The 18,023-nt window shown below is 39.8% G+C and overlaps 1 protein-coding gene across 1 annotated transcript in view; it reads right to left on the reverse strand.

Annotated features, from left to right (window-relative positions):
• Positions 1-217: 217 nt before the first annotated feature.
• The window catches only part of LOC149447635 (albumin-like), a 35,345-nt gene continuing 17,539 nt past the window's right edge, over positions 218-18,023 (reverse strand). Inside the window, exons 9-15 of the mRNA XM_089652328.1 lie at positions 14,287-14,419; positions 13,135-13,232; positions 10,954-11,092; positions 8,115-8,338; positions 6,006-6,138; positions 2,208-2,253; positions 218-359 (exon numbers count right to left, since the gene is read on the reverse strand). Coding sequence (XP_089508454.1) covers positions 2,218-2,253; positions 6,006-6,138; positions 8,115-8,338; positions 10,954-11,092; positions 13,135-13,232; positions 14,287-14,419 — 763 coding nt within the window. The 3' untranslated portion in view covers positions 218-359; positions 2,208-2,217. The remainder of the gene's footprint in view (positions 360-2,207; positions 2,254-6,005; positions 6,139-8,114; positions 8,339-10,953; positions 11,093-13,134; positions 13,233-14,286; positions 14,420-18,023) is intronic.

Here is an 18,023-nt window from a genome sequence, read left to right on the forward strand (position 1 = left end):
CTAGAGGGATCCCATGGGTATGGTATATGCACAAGTTGGACCAATGTAAAAATATCCATGCCTGGAATTCTATGTATATATTATAATTTGCTAAGAGAATATCAAAAGGTTTAAAATGAAATCTTTAATTTTAGTTTAGGGTTTAATTGCTTCATTTTGTTATGTTGCAAACTCTCAGTTATAATACTACATTTTATAAAAACAGGCACCAAGATCATTCAGTCATAAAGAGTTTATTTTGTTTTGCAGTAAAATAATGGTAGTTTTTTACTTGAATCTTTAGAGACATGTATCATGACCAGCTGAAAAGGCTTTAATTTAATAGCTCAAAGCTTTCTTGTGTCTTGTCAGCTTGTGGCCTGTTAAAAGAAAGGAAAGATCTGGTTTATATACTGCATAGAAACTAACATAAATAAGTCTGGTCCATTAGACTAAAAGTAGTAAGGTTATGGGAGCTTCACATTGTTTAAAGACCTTTGATTTACATATATGATATGTGGTAGAGGAGGTTCAACAGTCATTTTCCATTGCAGTTTTAAATCTGATTGGTTGCTAGAATGTGACAGATGGATAAACCCCAATGCTACTTTATTTGTTTGGTCTGTCTCGTCTTCTATGTCAAGAATAGGAGAACTCATGTCTTGAGATTACAATGCTATCATAGTGAAGCTGAAAGAATACAAACTAGTTCAATCTGCCTTTTTTTTAAGGTTATGTACATATGAATGTTAAAAGAAGAAGCACTTATGATTCCAGCTAAAATATCCCCTTAATCAAACTTCCTAAAAGACTGTACTGAATCAAATGTATCAATACATATATGCTCTTAATGGAACAATTGATTTGTGCGTTTTTGTCTTTTTTCTTGAGCTGCTCTAAATACTGCTGACATTTCAACTCTTCTCTTCCAGGGAGCTGGCAGAGAGTGTCGGTCCATCAGTGCACATGCGCTGGAGTTCCTCGAAATGTGTGCAAATGATGCCAACTTCTGGGAGATGGGCACTATAGCACTCAGCAGCATTTGTGCACACAGAAATTCACCATGTGTGCGCACATGCGCTGCAAAGTTGTGACTTAGTAACACATTGGGGTTGATTTACTAAAGGCAAATAGTCTGTGGTCTCCAAGTGCAGTTGCTCTAGTTATGAGGGGAAGCTTTGAAATGAAGGGGAGCTCTGCTGATTTCTATCATGCAATCGTGTGCAAGTAAAAATGCTGTTTTTTTATTTTCCTTGCATACGACTGGATATTCTTCACAAGCTAAAAATTAACTTCATTTACTAAGCTCTAGAGCAACTGCACTTGCAGTGCACAGACTATTTGCCTTTAGTAAATCAACCACACTGCTTCTTGGAATAGTTGGGATATAGCAATCCCAGGAGATAGCTGGGTCTGGCCTAGGCTGGAGACCACAAAGCACAGACCAACACAGAAAGTAACCACCACAAAAAGAAACATAAAAGTAAAAATGAATATATATATTTTTTAGCATTATTGTAAGAGAGAGGGGCAAAAATAGCAAACTCCTGTCTTAGTGAGTTAGGTTCAACTTTAACATGTTCATTATAAACAGCCCAAGTTTCAGAAAGGTACTTGATTGAGGGGAATCTAGGCATTCTGCAGAGTGCAGTCAAAATCAGGTGGGGTACAGAGGGACACTGCAGCTGGACTAGGGACACTGTAGCTTCTAGGTCCTGAGCTGAGCAGTTGCCCTGCTGCTTTCCAAACACAAGAGGTCCCCTGTTCGGCACGGCCACCATTCAGAGAATGCTTTACATTTTCACCATGGATTCAAAGCATTCTTTTATCAGAGGAGGTGGAGAGATTGGCATCACCGACCCGCCTCTCCACCTCGTGCAATCAGAGGATGCTTTGCGTTCTCTGTGATCTTTGAATGGTGATCTTTCTTGAATGGAGTTCTTGTCATCTTTGAATGGTACCCATGCTGAGTGGGTGACCTCCTATGTTCACAATGCAGTAGCGCAGCTGCTCAGCACAAGACCGGGAAGCTAGTGGATATTACTGTAATAGCTGTAATACAGTGATTTCAGCTTCAACAAGTATGGTATATGCATAGTTACAATGGTCCAAGTTGGACCAACGTAACTATGTAAAAATATCCATACCTGGAGGTCACTTACTCTTATTCACGTCTACAAAGTAGAAATGCAAATACATATAACATTCATACATACTGCAATATTTACCTGTTCCATATCAATGGTCCTGAATTTTTTCAAGAAGGGCCGGTTTCTAAAATATACACAAATAAAAGAATTCATTTAATATTAAAGATACAAAACATTTCAGTCACTTTTAGTAAAAAGTCATCTTTACCTGATATTTGTTAGACACTATTTAGCATCAAGTATTTGAAAGATGCACTGATAATAGTGATTTCCTAAGTATGATAGGACATATTGGGGTTGGTTTACTAAAGGCAAATAGACTGTGCACCACAAGTGCACTCCAAGTGCATTTGGAAGCTGCAAGCGCACTGAAAGTGCAGTTGCTCCAGATCTGAGGGGAGCATGCAAGGAAAATTAAAAAAAAACAGCATTTTTGCTTGCACATGATTGGATGAAAGAAATCAGCAGAGAATTGCATCTGATATAAAGCAACTGCACTTGCTGTGCGCTTGAGATGAAATGGCAGGTACACTTCCAGTGCACTTGCAGTGCACAGTATATTTACCTTTAGTAAGTCAACCCCACTGTGTTTTCTTCAAAGTCACATGGACAGTATTTTGTAAAAATAAGGTTTGAGTGTGTCAACCCTGACTTCTTGCATGTCTTAGATACTCCGTCAGTAAGATTTGACCACAATAATTTTCAACTTTGTTCCTCTTTATGTTCCATCATATTGTATAAACCAGATTAAAAACCTAACAAGGAAAGCAGGATCTCCTCATACTGGCTTTGAGAGGTGTGCAGGTCCAGGAACTCCAGTGCATATAGCTCATTAGTGATGGGCTTTATGTTCGAGTTGAACATAAGTTCGACTCGAACATGGGCCATTCATGTGTTCACTGAAAGCACCAAAGCACCCCCCCCCACATTGAGGGCATGTGGCCTGATATGGCTCAGGAGGGGGATGCACGCTCACCCCCCCCTTTCCTGACCTGCTGGGCTGCATGCTCGGAAGAGGGTCTAGTGGGGGGACCCCACACCATTTTCTTTTAAATTTTTGCATGAGGGCTCCCCTCAATATCCATACCAGACCCGAAGGGGACCCCACACTGTTTTTTAAAAATTTTTTGGCCAATGCTGACAACTCTTTTGACATTCTGCTGTCAGCGAGGAACCTCGTTGACAGCTGAATCATTAAAGAATGTTTCACTACTAGAAATACCACATGAATTAATAATATAACTCATGCGGTATTTTAGTAGCTGAGCGGTATCTTACTGCATACTCAGATGCAATAACATACTGCTCAGTAAATTGTCCATGTTCGAAGTTCGCGGTCGAACTTTCAGTAGGTTCGAAGAAAATGACAGTTGGCGTAACTTTTCAGCATTTACCAAAAATTGGAGCATCAGTTTTGGGTGGACTGACCCTTTAAAGGTAACCAGGATTGCATCACTGTATTTCATATGTTTAGTAAATGAGGCCCAGGGTGAACTCAACAAATACAATATCAAGCAGATAGAATTACAGAGTGAGTATTTGCTATAATCAGTATCATACAGGGAGCATCTGTTATATTTATTGTTATACAGTACATTTTTAAGATAGGTCGAAATCAGTTCACTATACGGTATGTGCAGCATTTTAATTAGTGTAGCTTAATCTGTGTATAGTTGATATAATAGGCAGTTAATAGACATACAGTGGATATACAAAGTCTACACACCCCTGTTAAAATGTCAGGTTTCTGTGACGTAAAAGAATGAGACAAATAAATCATTTAAAAAATTTTTCCACCTTCAATGTGACCTATAAACTGTACAACTCAACTGAAAAACAATCTGAAATCTTTCAGGGGGGGAAGGGGAGTAAACATAAAAAACTAAAATTATGTAGTTGCATTAGTGTACACACCATCTTATAACTGGGGATGTAGCTGTGTTCAAAATTAAGCAATCACATTCAAAATCATGTTAAAATCATGTTAAATAGGAGTCAGTACACACCTGCCATCATTTAAAGTGCCTCTGATTAACCCCAAATAAAGTTCAGCTGTTCTAGTAGGTCTTTCCTGACATTTTCTTAGTCACATTCTACAGTAAAAGCCATGGTCCACAGAGCTTTCAGAGGAATCTCATTGTTAAAAGGTATCAATCAGGAGAAGTGTACAAAAGAATTTCCAAGGCACTAGATATACCATGTAACACAATGACAACAGTCATCATCAAGTGGAGAAAATATGACACAACAGTGACATTACCAAGAACCTCCAAAATGTCCCTCCAAAATTGATGAAAAGACGAGAATAAAACTGATCTGAGAGGCTGCCAAGAGGCCTACAACAACATTAAAGGAGCTGCAGGAATATCTAGCAAGTACTGGCTGTGTGGTACATGTGACAACAATCTCCCGTATTCTTCATATGTCTGGGATATGGGGTAGAGTAGCAAGATGGAAGCCTTTTCTAACAAAAAAAAAACATCCAAACCCGGCTAAATTGTGCAAAAACACATCTGAAGTCTCCCAAAAGCATGTGGGAAAATGTGTTATGGTCTGATGAAACCAGGGTTGAACTTTTTGGCCATAATTCCAAAAGATATGTTTGGCACAAAAACAACACTGCACATCACCAAAGGAGCACCATACCCACAGTGAAGCATGGTGGTGGCAGCATCATGCTTTGGGGCTGTTTTTCTTCAGCTGGAACAGGGGCCCTAGTCAAGGTAGAGGGAATTACGAACAGTTCCAAATACCAGTCAATATTGGTACAAAACCTTCAGGCTTCTGATAGAAACCTGAACATGAAGAGGAACTTCATCTTTCAGCATGACGACTTAAAGCATACATCCAAATCAACAAAGGAATGGCTTCACCAGAAGAAGATTAAAGTTTTTTAAGGGCCCAGCCAGAGTCCCGACCTGAATCCGATCGAAAATCTGTGGGGTGGTCTTAAGAGGCCTGTGCACAGGAGATGCACTCGCAATCTGACAGATTTGGAGTGTTTTTGCAAGGAAGAATGGGCAAATATTGCCAAGTCAAGATGTGCCATGCTGATAGACTCATACCCAAAAAGACTGAGTGCTGGAATAAAATCAAAAAGTGCTTCAACAAAGTATTAGTTTAAGGATGTGCACACTTATGTAACCATATTATTTTAGTTTTTTATTTTTAATTCCCTCCACCTAAAAGATTTCAGTTCATTGTTCAACTGAGTTGTACAGTTTATAGGTTACACTAAAGGTGGAAAAAGTTCTGACATGACAGAAACCTGACATTTTAACGGGTGTGTAGACATATTATATCCTCTGTATCTTGCCATTTAAACCAAGTTGGCCATTAATATCTTGTCTCTGAGACAGTGCAGATGTTTGTGGGAACATTAGCTGGATGAATTAGAAAGCTTTTTCCAGTTTCTATTGAACCCTACTAGATAAGAAGCATCCACGTGCACCAATCCAATATTTCCTCAAGCTGAATTTTGTAGGGATAGCAGACCCAGCTGCTAGAAGGTGGTCATTGTGCTTGCATGGACAACATCTCTCCTATTGCTTAAGAAACCTTACCTATTACATCAGATCTCTAGCAACATTGTATTTATACCAATTACTTAAGGCACAATCTACTGTAAGCCGGACAATGCTGATTGAACGTCACTTGAATTACACTTACAGTGGCTTGACTGCTCATGACAACACTGTAGATATGGGAGTCACAAAATTCACAATTTATATTTAGCTAACAGTTCTGCCTTTGCAAAACAGAACCTTTTGTGCATGAAGAACAGATTTGGACAAAATGCAAATATACACCTTCATTGAAGCATGTGTTCCATTGTAGTTGGCATTATATACATTGCACAGCATTCACATTACATACCTCGCTATCAAAGCATGACTGGTGTTCGTCTGCTGAGCAGCATTTTTGACAAACTTTTCTAAAGGCTTCAATAACCTCTTTAAGTTTTTCACTTCCACAGTCAGGCTTCATTTTCATGAATTCCAACAACAATCTGTAAATAAAATTACATCACATTAAGCCACAGCAAAATGTTAGGAAAATAAATGTATGACCTCATGCATTCTTATTGTATGTTCCAATTTAAGGTTGCAAAAAGGTTGCAAAAGTTCCTGTTAGGTAGTTATTAATTACTTCTAGTTGGCAGGTGTGATAGAGTGCGGTTTTGAAAGATACATGGACACAAACCCAAATTATATCTAAAGAATTTTTTTGTTGTAGATAGAGCAGAGGAGGGGTTGAGCCTTCCCCGAGGTCTCTGCAAAGACCAGCTGCTGATTAACATGCCTGTGAACTATTTTTAAAAAACAATGTAACATTTAGGTATCACCCAGATCCTCTGTCTTCTGAAAGGACAAACAATCCCTTTTTTTGGTCAATCCATAGCCTTAAATCTTGATGAAGGGGGCAGGTATTAGCCTCTAAAATGCATTGGTTGTTTATTTGTGGTACCTGTGGACTTTGATACATTCGTGTGGTGCTCAATTCAGTCTCGCTCCACATTAGCATTGGAAGCTTGACTTACCTGGTCTGTCACTGTGGCCTTTGCTTTAATGAATAGATTTGTTATAGTTCTGCAGAACTGAATTTCATAATGAGTCTCACCTGTACCTGATCATGTGACCAGTCAGGGTGATTGGCCATCTAATTGAGTTCATCCTGTTTCCGTGGCACAGTGGTCAACAAACTGTGACACAAGAACTGGATATGGCCCTTTGCTTGCTTTTATCCAGCCCTTGGGGCACTATTCCATCCATCCACTGACACCAATAATTGGGCATATGCTCTTCCAATTACACCAATAAAGGGGTATCAATAACTGGGTATATGCCCTTCCAATTACACCAATAAAGGGGCACCAATAATTGGGCATATTTCCATCCAATGACACCAATGAAGAGGCACAAATCCTCACAACTACACCAAAAATGGGCCACAATTCTTCCCACTAACACCAACGATGGGGCACTATTCCTTTCACTGACACCAACCGTTGGGGATATGTCCTCCCACTGACACCAATGAATGGGCATAATTCCTGCTAATGACACCAATGATGTGGCACTAATTCTACCACTGACACCAGCAATGAGGCATTGTTTGCTCCCATTGACACCAGAACATTTTCTACTCCCTCTAGCCTCAGTCCAGTCCTTGCAGAGCCTGAAGGACAGTGTACTGGCCCTTTGTTATGAAAATTTGAAGACCCCTGACTTGGTAGAATATTGTTCTACATGCATGAATCCTGAATATTGCATAATGATACTTCTACTGCTACTTTAACGGTCTTTGGCTTATGACCCAAATGATGATTCTCTGACACCTGCTCTGCCTCTTGCATGTGATCATGACACAGATTCTCTGCCATGTCCCCTTTCTACAGATGCATTCCTACCAGAGGGTGAATTTCCTAAATGGAGACACAGCAAACCTAAGAGGGGTTCAAACCTTACCTAACACTCCTGAAGGCCCTATGTACACTATGGGGGAGATTTCCTAAAAAGTGTTCGTGGATAATCTGGCGCAACTCCAACCAATCAGCTTCAATGTTTTATTGTCAAAGCTTAATTGAAAAATATGAAGTTAGAAATTGATTGGCTACCATGCACAGCTGTACCAGATTCTGAGTGCTCCAGTTTTAGTAAATCTCCCCCAGTGCAAGAAAAATTTGGATCTGGTGACATTTTTAGGGGACAATTTCATTAATGAAGAACTAAACTTCATTCAATATTATACATTTCTCAGATCTGAACAGAAAATAAAACAATAGGCAGGGTTAATTTTAGCGCAAGCTAGCACTGACGAATCAGAGTACAAACAATTAAAAAGGGAAGACATGTAAATTACACACCATAGAATCACAAGTTAGCCCATGTTTGCATGCATTGTGTTGAGAGACAATCCTTATAGCCTCTTTGTCAGTCTTTAGTCCTGTGAAAATTTTCTCATGACTGTTTTTTTACAACTTACGTAATTTTTTTCCTTAGCTGGTCATCTGCTGAACCCTCACACAAGTCAGCAGAAAAGTGGAGCTGACTTTCATCCCATTTTTCTGCTACATATTTAGGATAAGGTTCCATTTTCATGAAGCATGGTCTTCTATCAGCATACGAGTTGATGCAACATTTGTGAACGTTATCATTTATGACTGCAGTTTTTTCCTTTTCACACATCTCTCCCAAAAGAATATCCAACTGTGATGTGAAATATTAGAAAATATATAAAGATTTAGTGTGAATATTTAAACAGGATTTCTAAATCAGAAACAATGGGATGTTTAAAGCAAACATATGGTTATAGTAAAAAAATGGAATTTAATTTTCAATCTACAATAAATATTACTTGGATGAATGACACTTAAGCTCCCTGGCGGTATGATTATTTCATATTTTTGGTGCTGAAAGCGGTACCTTTTTTTGCATGGAAATATGTTTTTTTTTTATTGTAGGCCTGTAATTTTTAGGAATAACTCACTGAAATCTGTCCGAACAAGAGTCTAGTAAACATCCTGGGTATGATAAAACTTGAAACACAAAATCATAAATTATAATTTAATAATTAATCATAAAAAATAATAATATAATAATAATAAATTTAATTCAATAATATAATCAAACCAAAAACACTGAAATTTGAAATATAGCGCCAAGTTCGCACATCACTGAGCAAAGTCGCAAAATCGTTTTGAGTGTCTGATGACGAATTTCCCCACGAATCATTATCACTCAATTCTGCAAGTGGTTCTGATTTACTATCGCTGTTCTCTAGCTGGTCTAAAACCGCTTTTGACCTAAAGGGACGCTTTTTGGACGCCATGGACGTTTCTCAGTTTCCAGGCAGAAAGAACAGTAAAAATGTAGGCAGGGCACAGGACAAAGCACTCGGGACAAAATGTATGTGAAATGGTTTGATACAGTAATTTTAGTGATTTTAGTGAATGTCACTTTTTGTCATTTTTGAATTTCCCACCGTTCCGTCCCCCATACGTCCTGATGCTCGCAGGGGATGGAACCCAGATGACAGATGCCGGCATCCACCGGATTACATTGCCGGGGACACTGCAGGAGAGACATCGTGGGAGCGCAGGACAAGGTAAGTGACCGAGGGATCGTGGAGCAGTGCCGCATGGTATTCCGGAGTGTAGCTCGGGGTTACCGCTTGTGGTACTGAAACTTTACCCTGAGCTACACTCGGGAATACCGCCAGGGAGGCTACATTTGACATGTATCCTTTGCTATAACCTAAGGCTGGCCATACATTAAACAATTTTCTTATACAACCTTCCTTTAGATTTACCAAAACCATATGATATGAGGTCAAATCTAAACACTTTCAATTTGTATGTCATCAGGCAGGCCCTTGCACTACATAGTTGAAGGTAAATCTAAAGGAAATTGAGCAAGAAAATTGTATAATATATGACCAGCATATAGTACATTAACGAAAATGCAGAAAATGCAACCCAACTATAAAGCATGGCATGGTTTGAAGTTTCTTTTCTGCTTCAGGTCATGGGCAACTTGCAGCCATCCAATCAACAAATAATTCTGCATCATATTAAAGTGTACTTGATGAGAATGTGAGGATATCTGTCTAAAAGTTTAATTTACACTGGAAATACACCACAGGGTGGCTCAAAGAAAGAAATGAAAGTCAATGGACTGGACTAGGCTAGTAAGATCCCTAACATGTTGTGTAAACCAACACAAATCTTGCAATTAGAATTTTGCATAAAGGTGTAGTCAAAAACTTTACAGAGTCCATGTCAGAAACTGGTGGATAATTACACAAAACACCTACAAGTAATTTCTTCTAAAGTGGTCAAACCAGCTTCGTAAGTCAAAGGTGTCCTTACTAGACCATTACATCTATTGATATTTTGGTTGAATTGGGAATTTTGAAAATGCAAATTTTGTGTGTGTTTTTTCTGCAGGAACTGTTTGAATAAAAATCTAATGTTTGTCGGTTCAGTTATGTTGAAAAGTCAACAATTTCCATGGGTGTACTTTCTTTTTGATGCACTGCATATTGTTTTATGGGTAGTTTTAGTTGTTGCAAGAACTATGCCTAAGCAGTAAAGACACTACATGTTTGGCCACTTTTAACTGGATGCTTTGAAGTGGAACTTCACTTTCTCAATCAACATTGACTATTTTGAATCTTTATGCTACTACATTACTAAATGGTTAGGAAAGTATATCATATTTACTTGTTTTACATTTTTTTTAAATTTCTTCAGTTACTTCCTGGTTTTCATGCCTAGGCAAATGATGTCATACATCCCAGGGGTCTTCAGAAGGGGAGGGAAAGTTGTCAGCTTAGCCAATGTCTGAGCTAATGGAAGTTGGATTTCAGGAAGTAAATAATGCATGAATCATCTGCTCTTACTCAAGATGGCCACTGCCAGAAATGCCAGGGGGCGTTTTTCAAAATGAATTCTCAGCAAAATAAAGCATGTAGACATGGATGGATGGGGGGTTTGCTTTGAGTATTAACAATGAATTAAATACCATTTTTGGTTTGTGGTACTCAGATAGACTGCAGTTTCACTTTAAATATTTAAATTTCATAACTGCAAATTTTTAGGGCAGCAAGGCCCTTTGATAGGACAGAATAGCAGTTCAAGGGACCATAAGCTTTGTAATTTTGACTTAATGCGGTTCAAAAGCGAAAACTTTTTTTATCTTAATGCATTCCCTGCATAATATTCCCTGCTATATATCCTACCAAGAATATTTAATTATGTTTCTAGTATACAAAATAAATCTGCCTAATATTAGATATTCTACAGAAAAGGAGAAGAACCAACCTTTTCTTCAGCGCAGATTTGCTTCTTGTTGTCAGCCATGCCACAGCAGTAGACACCAATCTTGGTCATTCTACCAGTTAAGTCAGCAAGTGTTGGGGCTGATACCTGAGGCATCTTTCCAAAGTATTTTACAGCCAGCCTGGAAGAAAGGAAAACCAGTTCTTAACAAAGAATTAATGGCTGACAGGACCAAAGACCAATATTTTAGTGTTGTATTTTCCACCAATCTGAAAGTCCAACTCCAGCAAAAACCTTTTTTTTCCTTAGCTTTCGCCAGAGGATGGAAGGGTTAGAGACTCCATTTATGGATATGGGGAGGGTGGATTAGAACATCTGCCAATTTTTTTATTGCCATATACCCAATTGGGAGGTTTCTCCAAACTTCCAATGTGTTGGAAAACTCCCACTTTCTGTTTATTTGAAGTCATCGCATAGAGCAGGAAGTGAGGGGAGGGAGAGAAGAAGGTTTGAAAACTCTTTCTGGAAAATCTGAAAGAAAAATTTCCTCAACAGAGCAGAGGTTTTAACCCTGTCTACTCTGGCTGATTTTATTAATTTATTACAGGTACTTATATAGCATTGTCAATTTATGCAGTGCTTTACATATATATTTTAAATGGTATAATGCACACTGTTGCATTTACTTGCATTTAAGTGGTGAGAATGACTACACAATTCCCTACTTCAACATCTAATTTATGGGTTTAAGGAACAAAAAAAAGAGTAAAACTCCATTATAGGGAAAACAGCATTTAAAGTGTATCTCCACTTTTGTTGAGAAAAAAAAAAAACAATCCCCACTGCATAATTTACAGAATGTACAGTGCAAGGATTTTAACAAACTTTGTTACAGATTCCTACCTTTTGTATCTGAAAAAAATAGCTGTTTGTCTCTGTCCATGTGCAAAGTGAATGAGAATGGAAATGATTTTATAATTATCAATCAGTTGATGCAGCTGCAGAGTTCTAAAGTGGTGGGGTCTGCATCCCTTTAGCCATGGCTTTCCTTTGGGAGTATCTTACCAAAACTGAAATTTTTTTAAAGATTATGCCCAAAATCTGACTAGTATCTTAGTGCAGATTTTTGAGAAAATCAGTAAGCCAATCACACAAGCAGGGAATGGCATTCCTGGTGGCATTCCATACACCATCTGTGCACAGAACACCTCCAGGTAGCTATATTGCATTGCATTTTACAAAAAAATTATAGCACTGCAGATAGAAAAGGAGAGGTAATTTTTAATAATAGTCAATTACAATATGACTTGTGTAGCAATTTTATACGCTTTTTTTGCTATTTTGTGCTCACAAAAGTGGAGGTACCCTTTAAAATTTGAAAGAAAAATCTCCTCAACAGAGCAGAGGTTTTAACCCTGTCTACTCTGGCTGATTTTATTTATTTATTAGAGGTACTTATATAGCATTGTCAATTTATGCAGTGCTTTACATATATATTTTAAATGGTATAATGCACACTGTTGCATTTACTTGCATTTAATTGTATTAGCTGTTTAGCTGTGTTTAGAAAATATAGAAATGTGTGCATCCAGTGGCAGAATAGAAACTCTGAATGCTTTAAATGCATGGAAATTTGTTTAAACGCATGTAAACACAGGTATATTTACTGTTTGCCTTAAGTTCAGCTTTGAACAATTCCATTACAATGTACAATGCTTAGTTTTGTTTTCTACCAAATTTAGCTCCTTCTGATATGTGAATCTTTGCTTATGTTATATGACTTTAGATAAAATGTTACCTTTCAGGCTTCATTTACTTTTGTGCAACTCCAAAGTTGTGCAATTGACATTGCGACTTTACATTGAGACTTTGATGAAACTTTGGATGGGGGCAACTTGGATGCAACTTTGGCTATTGACTTTGGCTTTGACTGTTGCACAACTGTCACATTAATAACATTAAGAGGTGACTTTCATGTGACTTTTGAGAGTTTACATTGAATTCTTTTGAGCTCAAGTCACATGAAAGTCACATTAAAGTAGTGTAGGAACCTTTTTAAACTCGTTTTGACTTTAGTTCGCATAAATTGAAACAGCTTCCATTGAAATACATGGGTTGCGACTTGTCATGTGACTTTATGTGTCCAAAGTCGCATGACAAGTGGTACAAGTGTGAATTGAGCCTAAAGATGAACAGATATGTACGTTACATATTTTAACTTACATAACATAAAAATCATTTAACCCGAGTTTCTCCAAGCCACCACAGTTCTGTTTTGTTAACTCTTCATTTGCCGTCAATGCAGCTTCTAACAATTTAGGCTGAAATGAAAATAAAATAAATATTTAAACTAAAAAAACACATTTACTATTTAACTGTGCTATCAGTGTAGCACCCTCCTAGTTAGCTAGGGGGAGCTAGCTGATTATTTTTTAGACAGAAAGGCTGAGTAGCAGCCTGGGCAATAGTCAACTGGGTCAAATTTAGGTCAGGGCTGAGAGGCTCTGCAGATCAGTTCCTTGATATCTCCCCCTGCTCTAGAATCTTGGAGAAGATTCTAGAAGCAGTGGGCGGGGGTGAGGAGTGCTGGTCTGCATACTCAAGGGACTCTAGCCAATTCCAAAGCAGGGGGCTTGGCATGGGACCAGAGCAGCCCTTAAGTATGAGTGAGCCTGCTCAGCAGCAGCAGAGTTTGGGTGAAAGATGTGAGGAAGATTGAGATGCAGGAGCCTGGGAGGGGGCTCAGTGGGAAGGGGCCCACCTGCAGGCAGGATCTTGGAAGTTGGATCGCTCAGCCTCACCGGTCCCCAGAGCCAGGACCACCTGTAAAGCCAGGAAAGGAGCCAGCCTAGCATAAGGCCTGAAGGCAGCCACCTACCTACATCAGCTCACAGGAGAGAGACTGAGTGAGTAATCCTACACCCCCTTGGCCAGTTAAGGGTAAAAAAGCACTCTGGTGGGAAACCTGATTAGCTTCTTACCTGGGACTGTTCAACTTACAGTGGCAGGCACTGGATCGACTTGCCCAGGGATTCCTCTAGACAGCTGGGTAAAGAGGAGGATTTATCTGGGGTCTGGGGTGGTACACTAGGAGAGTCTAGAGAGCTCTCCAAGAAGAAAAACCCTCTTGTACATAGTTGCTAAGGTGTTTGTCCTCAGTTTACTCTTCTTTGGGCGTCCCATACACCCCATGCCCCATCCAAGTTCAATATTCCTAATAAAACTAAAAAAACAACCTCAGGGACTGTCTACTGTCTCCAGAATGCAAGCCTATGAAGAATACATGTTGCCTGGCTGTGCAGTACTATAGGGGGACCCAAATCTTCAGCAACTCCTAAGGGGGTAGTACTACATCAGTAACATTCATATACATACCGCTTCTTTGAGACACTCAGCATGGTTTGCACTAGCACAGCACTGTTCAAGTAGCCCTTCATATCCTTTAGCAACTCGTAGACAAGATTGAGGTGCTGATTCCTGGTGACTTCTGGAATAATCATGTGCAAAGCTGTAGAAACAAACGCAAATGACTGTTTAAAGTGACATAACCAGGACATGAAATATGCACTTTTAACACTCTGATGTTTTAACAAAACCATGCATTCACTTATAATGGAACGTCAGGCAATTAACATTAACTACTTGTAATCCCTATGGTGCTAGCATTAGTAAATAGATAGGAAAGTATACTATATTTACTTCTTTTAACCTTTTTTTACATTTCTTCAGTTGCTTCTTAGTTTCTGGCTTAGGCCATACATCCCAAGAGTCTTCAGGAGGGGAGGAGGGGTTTTCTCAGCTAAGCACACCCTCTGCCTTCATGCCTGAGCTAAGGGCAGAAGGATTCCAGGTAAATGCTGCATAAATAATTTGCCCTTACTCAAGATGGCTACAGCCAGAAATGCTAAGTGATGTTTTTCAAAGTGATTTCTCAACAAAAAAAATCATGTAGACATGGATGGATAGGGGAGTTTGGTTTGAATACTAAAATTGAATTAGATAGTGTTTTCGCTTTGTGGTACTCAGATATCATTAAAGCTCTGCTGTAAGTTATTATGTGCAAAACATACAATGGAATGTATAGTATTTTCATACAGATTTGTACTGTCTTTATTCATTATGGTTGGAATTAGAGAATACAGTCTTAAAGCCCAATTCCAGCTTAGGCCAAGGAACAGATTTGTTGCCCTAATGATGGCCAAAAATAAATAAAGTAGCCCTTGCTGCTATACTCATCCAATCTTCAGCGTTGTCTCCAGCAGATTCCCTGCTGCCATTCTTTTTCCAGGTTGAATGAAACCCATCATCATTCATCCCATTTACTGTGAGCCCAGGGCATCAAGGCTCAATCCCCTGCCCTGTTGCAGTGAGCAGTGTTGAATCATTACATGTAATGCCCCCTATATTAAACCCACAATGCTCTTGTTATCCTTTTTCAAGGGTGTCACTGGGAAATCAAAGACTGTACATAAATATATATTTAAACATACACTATATTGCCAAAAGTATTGGGACGCCTGCCTTTACATCCACATGAAGTTTAATGACATCCCAGTCTTAGTCCGTAGGGTTCAATATTGAGTTGGCCCACCCTTTACAGCTATAACAGCTTCAACTAGTCTGGAAAGGCTGTCCACAAGGTTTAGGGGTGTGTCTATGGGAATATTTGACAATTCAGAAGTGCATTTGTGAGGTCACTGATGTCGGACGAGAAGCCTGGCTCACAGTCTCCGCTCTAATTCATCTCAAAGGTGTTCTATCGGGTTGAGGTCAGGACTCTGTGCAGACCAGTCCAGTTCCTCCACCCCAAACTCGCTCATCCACGTCTTTATGGAGCTTGCTTTGTGCACTGGTGCACAGTCATGTTGGAACTGTTCCCACAAAGTTGGGAGTATGAAATTGTCCAAAATGTCTTGGCATGCTGACACCTTAAGAGTTCCCTTCACTGGAACTAAGGGGCCAAGCCCAACCCCTGAAAAACAACCCCACACCATAATCCCCCCTCCACCAAACATTACACTTGGTACAATGCAGTCAGGCAAGTACTGTTCCTATAGCAGCTACCAAACCTAGACACGTCCATCAGATTGCCAGATATAGAAGCATGATTTGTGACTTCAGAGAACACGCCTCTACTAGAGTCTGGTGGCGGCATGCTTTACACCACTGCATCCGCATTGCACTTGGTGATGTAAGGCTTGGATGCAGCTGCTTGTTCACGGAAACCCATTCCAAGAAGCTCTCTACACACTGTTGTTGTGCTAATCTGAAGACCACATGGAGTTTGGAGGTCTTTAGCTATTGACTTTGCAGACAGTTGGCGACTTCTTCGCACTGTGCGCTTCAGCATGCGCTGACCCCGCTCTGTCATTTTACGTAGCCTACCACATCGTGGCTGAGTTGCTGTTGTTCCCAGTTCCTTCCACTTTGTTATAATACAACTAACAGTTGACCATGGAATATTTAGTAATGAGGAAATGTCACATATGGACACAGGTGGCAACCTATCACGGTACCATGTTTGAATTCACTGAGCTCCTGACAGCGACCTATTCTTTCACAAATGTGTGTAGAAGCAGTCTGCATGTCTAGGTCCTTGATTTTATACATCTGTGGCCATGGAGGTGATTGGAACACCTGAATCCAATGATTTGGAGGGGTGTCCTAATACTTTTGGCAATATAGTGTGTATACAGTATATAAAATATCAGTTTTAAGACTTTTGAACTTCAGAATAAAACTGACCTTAAATGACATGTTAAATGCAGAGCAGAGAATGAGAGGCAGCATGGTTGTGCTGGATGCAGGGCGGGAGCAGAAACTGCTCAGTAGCCCCCCCTCCCGGAGATCTTACTCTATGTTGTCCAGGTAGATCGCAACCTCTGAAAGGTTGCCTATCCCTGCCCTAAACTGACACTTTTTCCCTTTAACCTGTCAGAATAAAATGATCCAATATAACACACATTTTCAATAATGTGAGACTAATATAAATAATATTAAAGTAGTCACTAACACATCTGCAAGTATGCAGGGGCTTGTGTATCCTAGCGTCACCCCCTGAAGAGTGATCCACAGATGAAGTGTTTTCAAAGTGCAATTAACAGGCAGCTGGAAGGCTTGCTGTTGCTTTTTCACCTTTTTACACTAAAAAACCTGCACCACTTCTACACGGTTGCAGGGTGGTTGTTGCACTGCCCCATTCACTTGACTTGGTCATGTTTGTCAGTGGTACTGGCCGCCAAAATGCAGGCAGTAAGCAGCATGGCATGGAGATATCTAAAGGCATCCTGGATCTGAGCTGTGGGGCTGCTGAGGTAAGTACCAGCTGTACAAAGCTTACCCCTTATCACCCCAGATGTGGTGGCTGTGCTAATTTTCTATTTTCAGTCTTTTTTTCCTTTATTTTTACCTGCTAACCCTGCCAGTAACACATTTTCTATCCTACGATGAGAACATTCACTTACTGTCTTGCATCTATAAAGGATTTTTCTCCTAGGATGTGAAGTGGGTTAGGACTAAAGAACAATTTCCCCTTTCCTCAACTCCATCACATAGGGGAAGGTGGTCAGGTGATGTGACCGGAGCTGTGTCAGTCTGTTCAATCCTTTGTCTATGGCTTCCCAATAAGAGATGAGCTCAGCCATCCTTCAATCTCATCTCTAATCTGAGTTGCCGCTTTTCTGTACTCCCATGAATTCCAGCCTGCAGCTCATTGGAATACAAAAAGGCAGGAGTTCCGAGTTTGGGATATAGTTGAGTTTGGAGGACCTACAAGCTGACAGGAGTAGTGACGGCAGCTTCACTACTCCTGTCAGCTTAGCTCTGAAGGTGACAAGCCACATCTGGAGATGAGAGAGCTGGGAGGTAGGACAGGTTGTGTTTTCTCTCCCCTCCAACTCCTTCTAATGCCACTGCAGCTCTCCTGGATTGAGACCTCTGGATCACCACTGTGCAGTGTTTGTTTACCCTTCCCCATCTCCTCCCAGAAAAGAATGTGGGTATGGTGTAGGTAAGCAAACACTGCACAGTGGCAATATGACAGTCAGTGGCATCTCTAGCGCGGGGCCCCAACGCTTTGATCCTGTAACCCACCTATAGTGCTTGAATTTTTT

This window comes from Staurois parvus, unplaced genomic scaffold (assembly GCF_062004578.1).
Source record: "Staurois parvus isolate SC_StPar_1 unplaced genomic scaffold, SC_StPar_1.0 ptg000679l, whole genome shotgun sequence".
NCBI lineage: Eukaryota > Metazoa > Chordata > Amphibia > Anura > Ranidae > Staurois > Staurois parvus.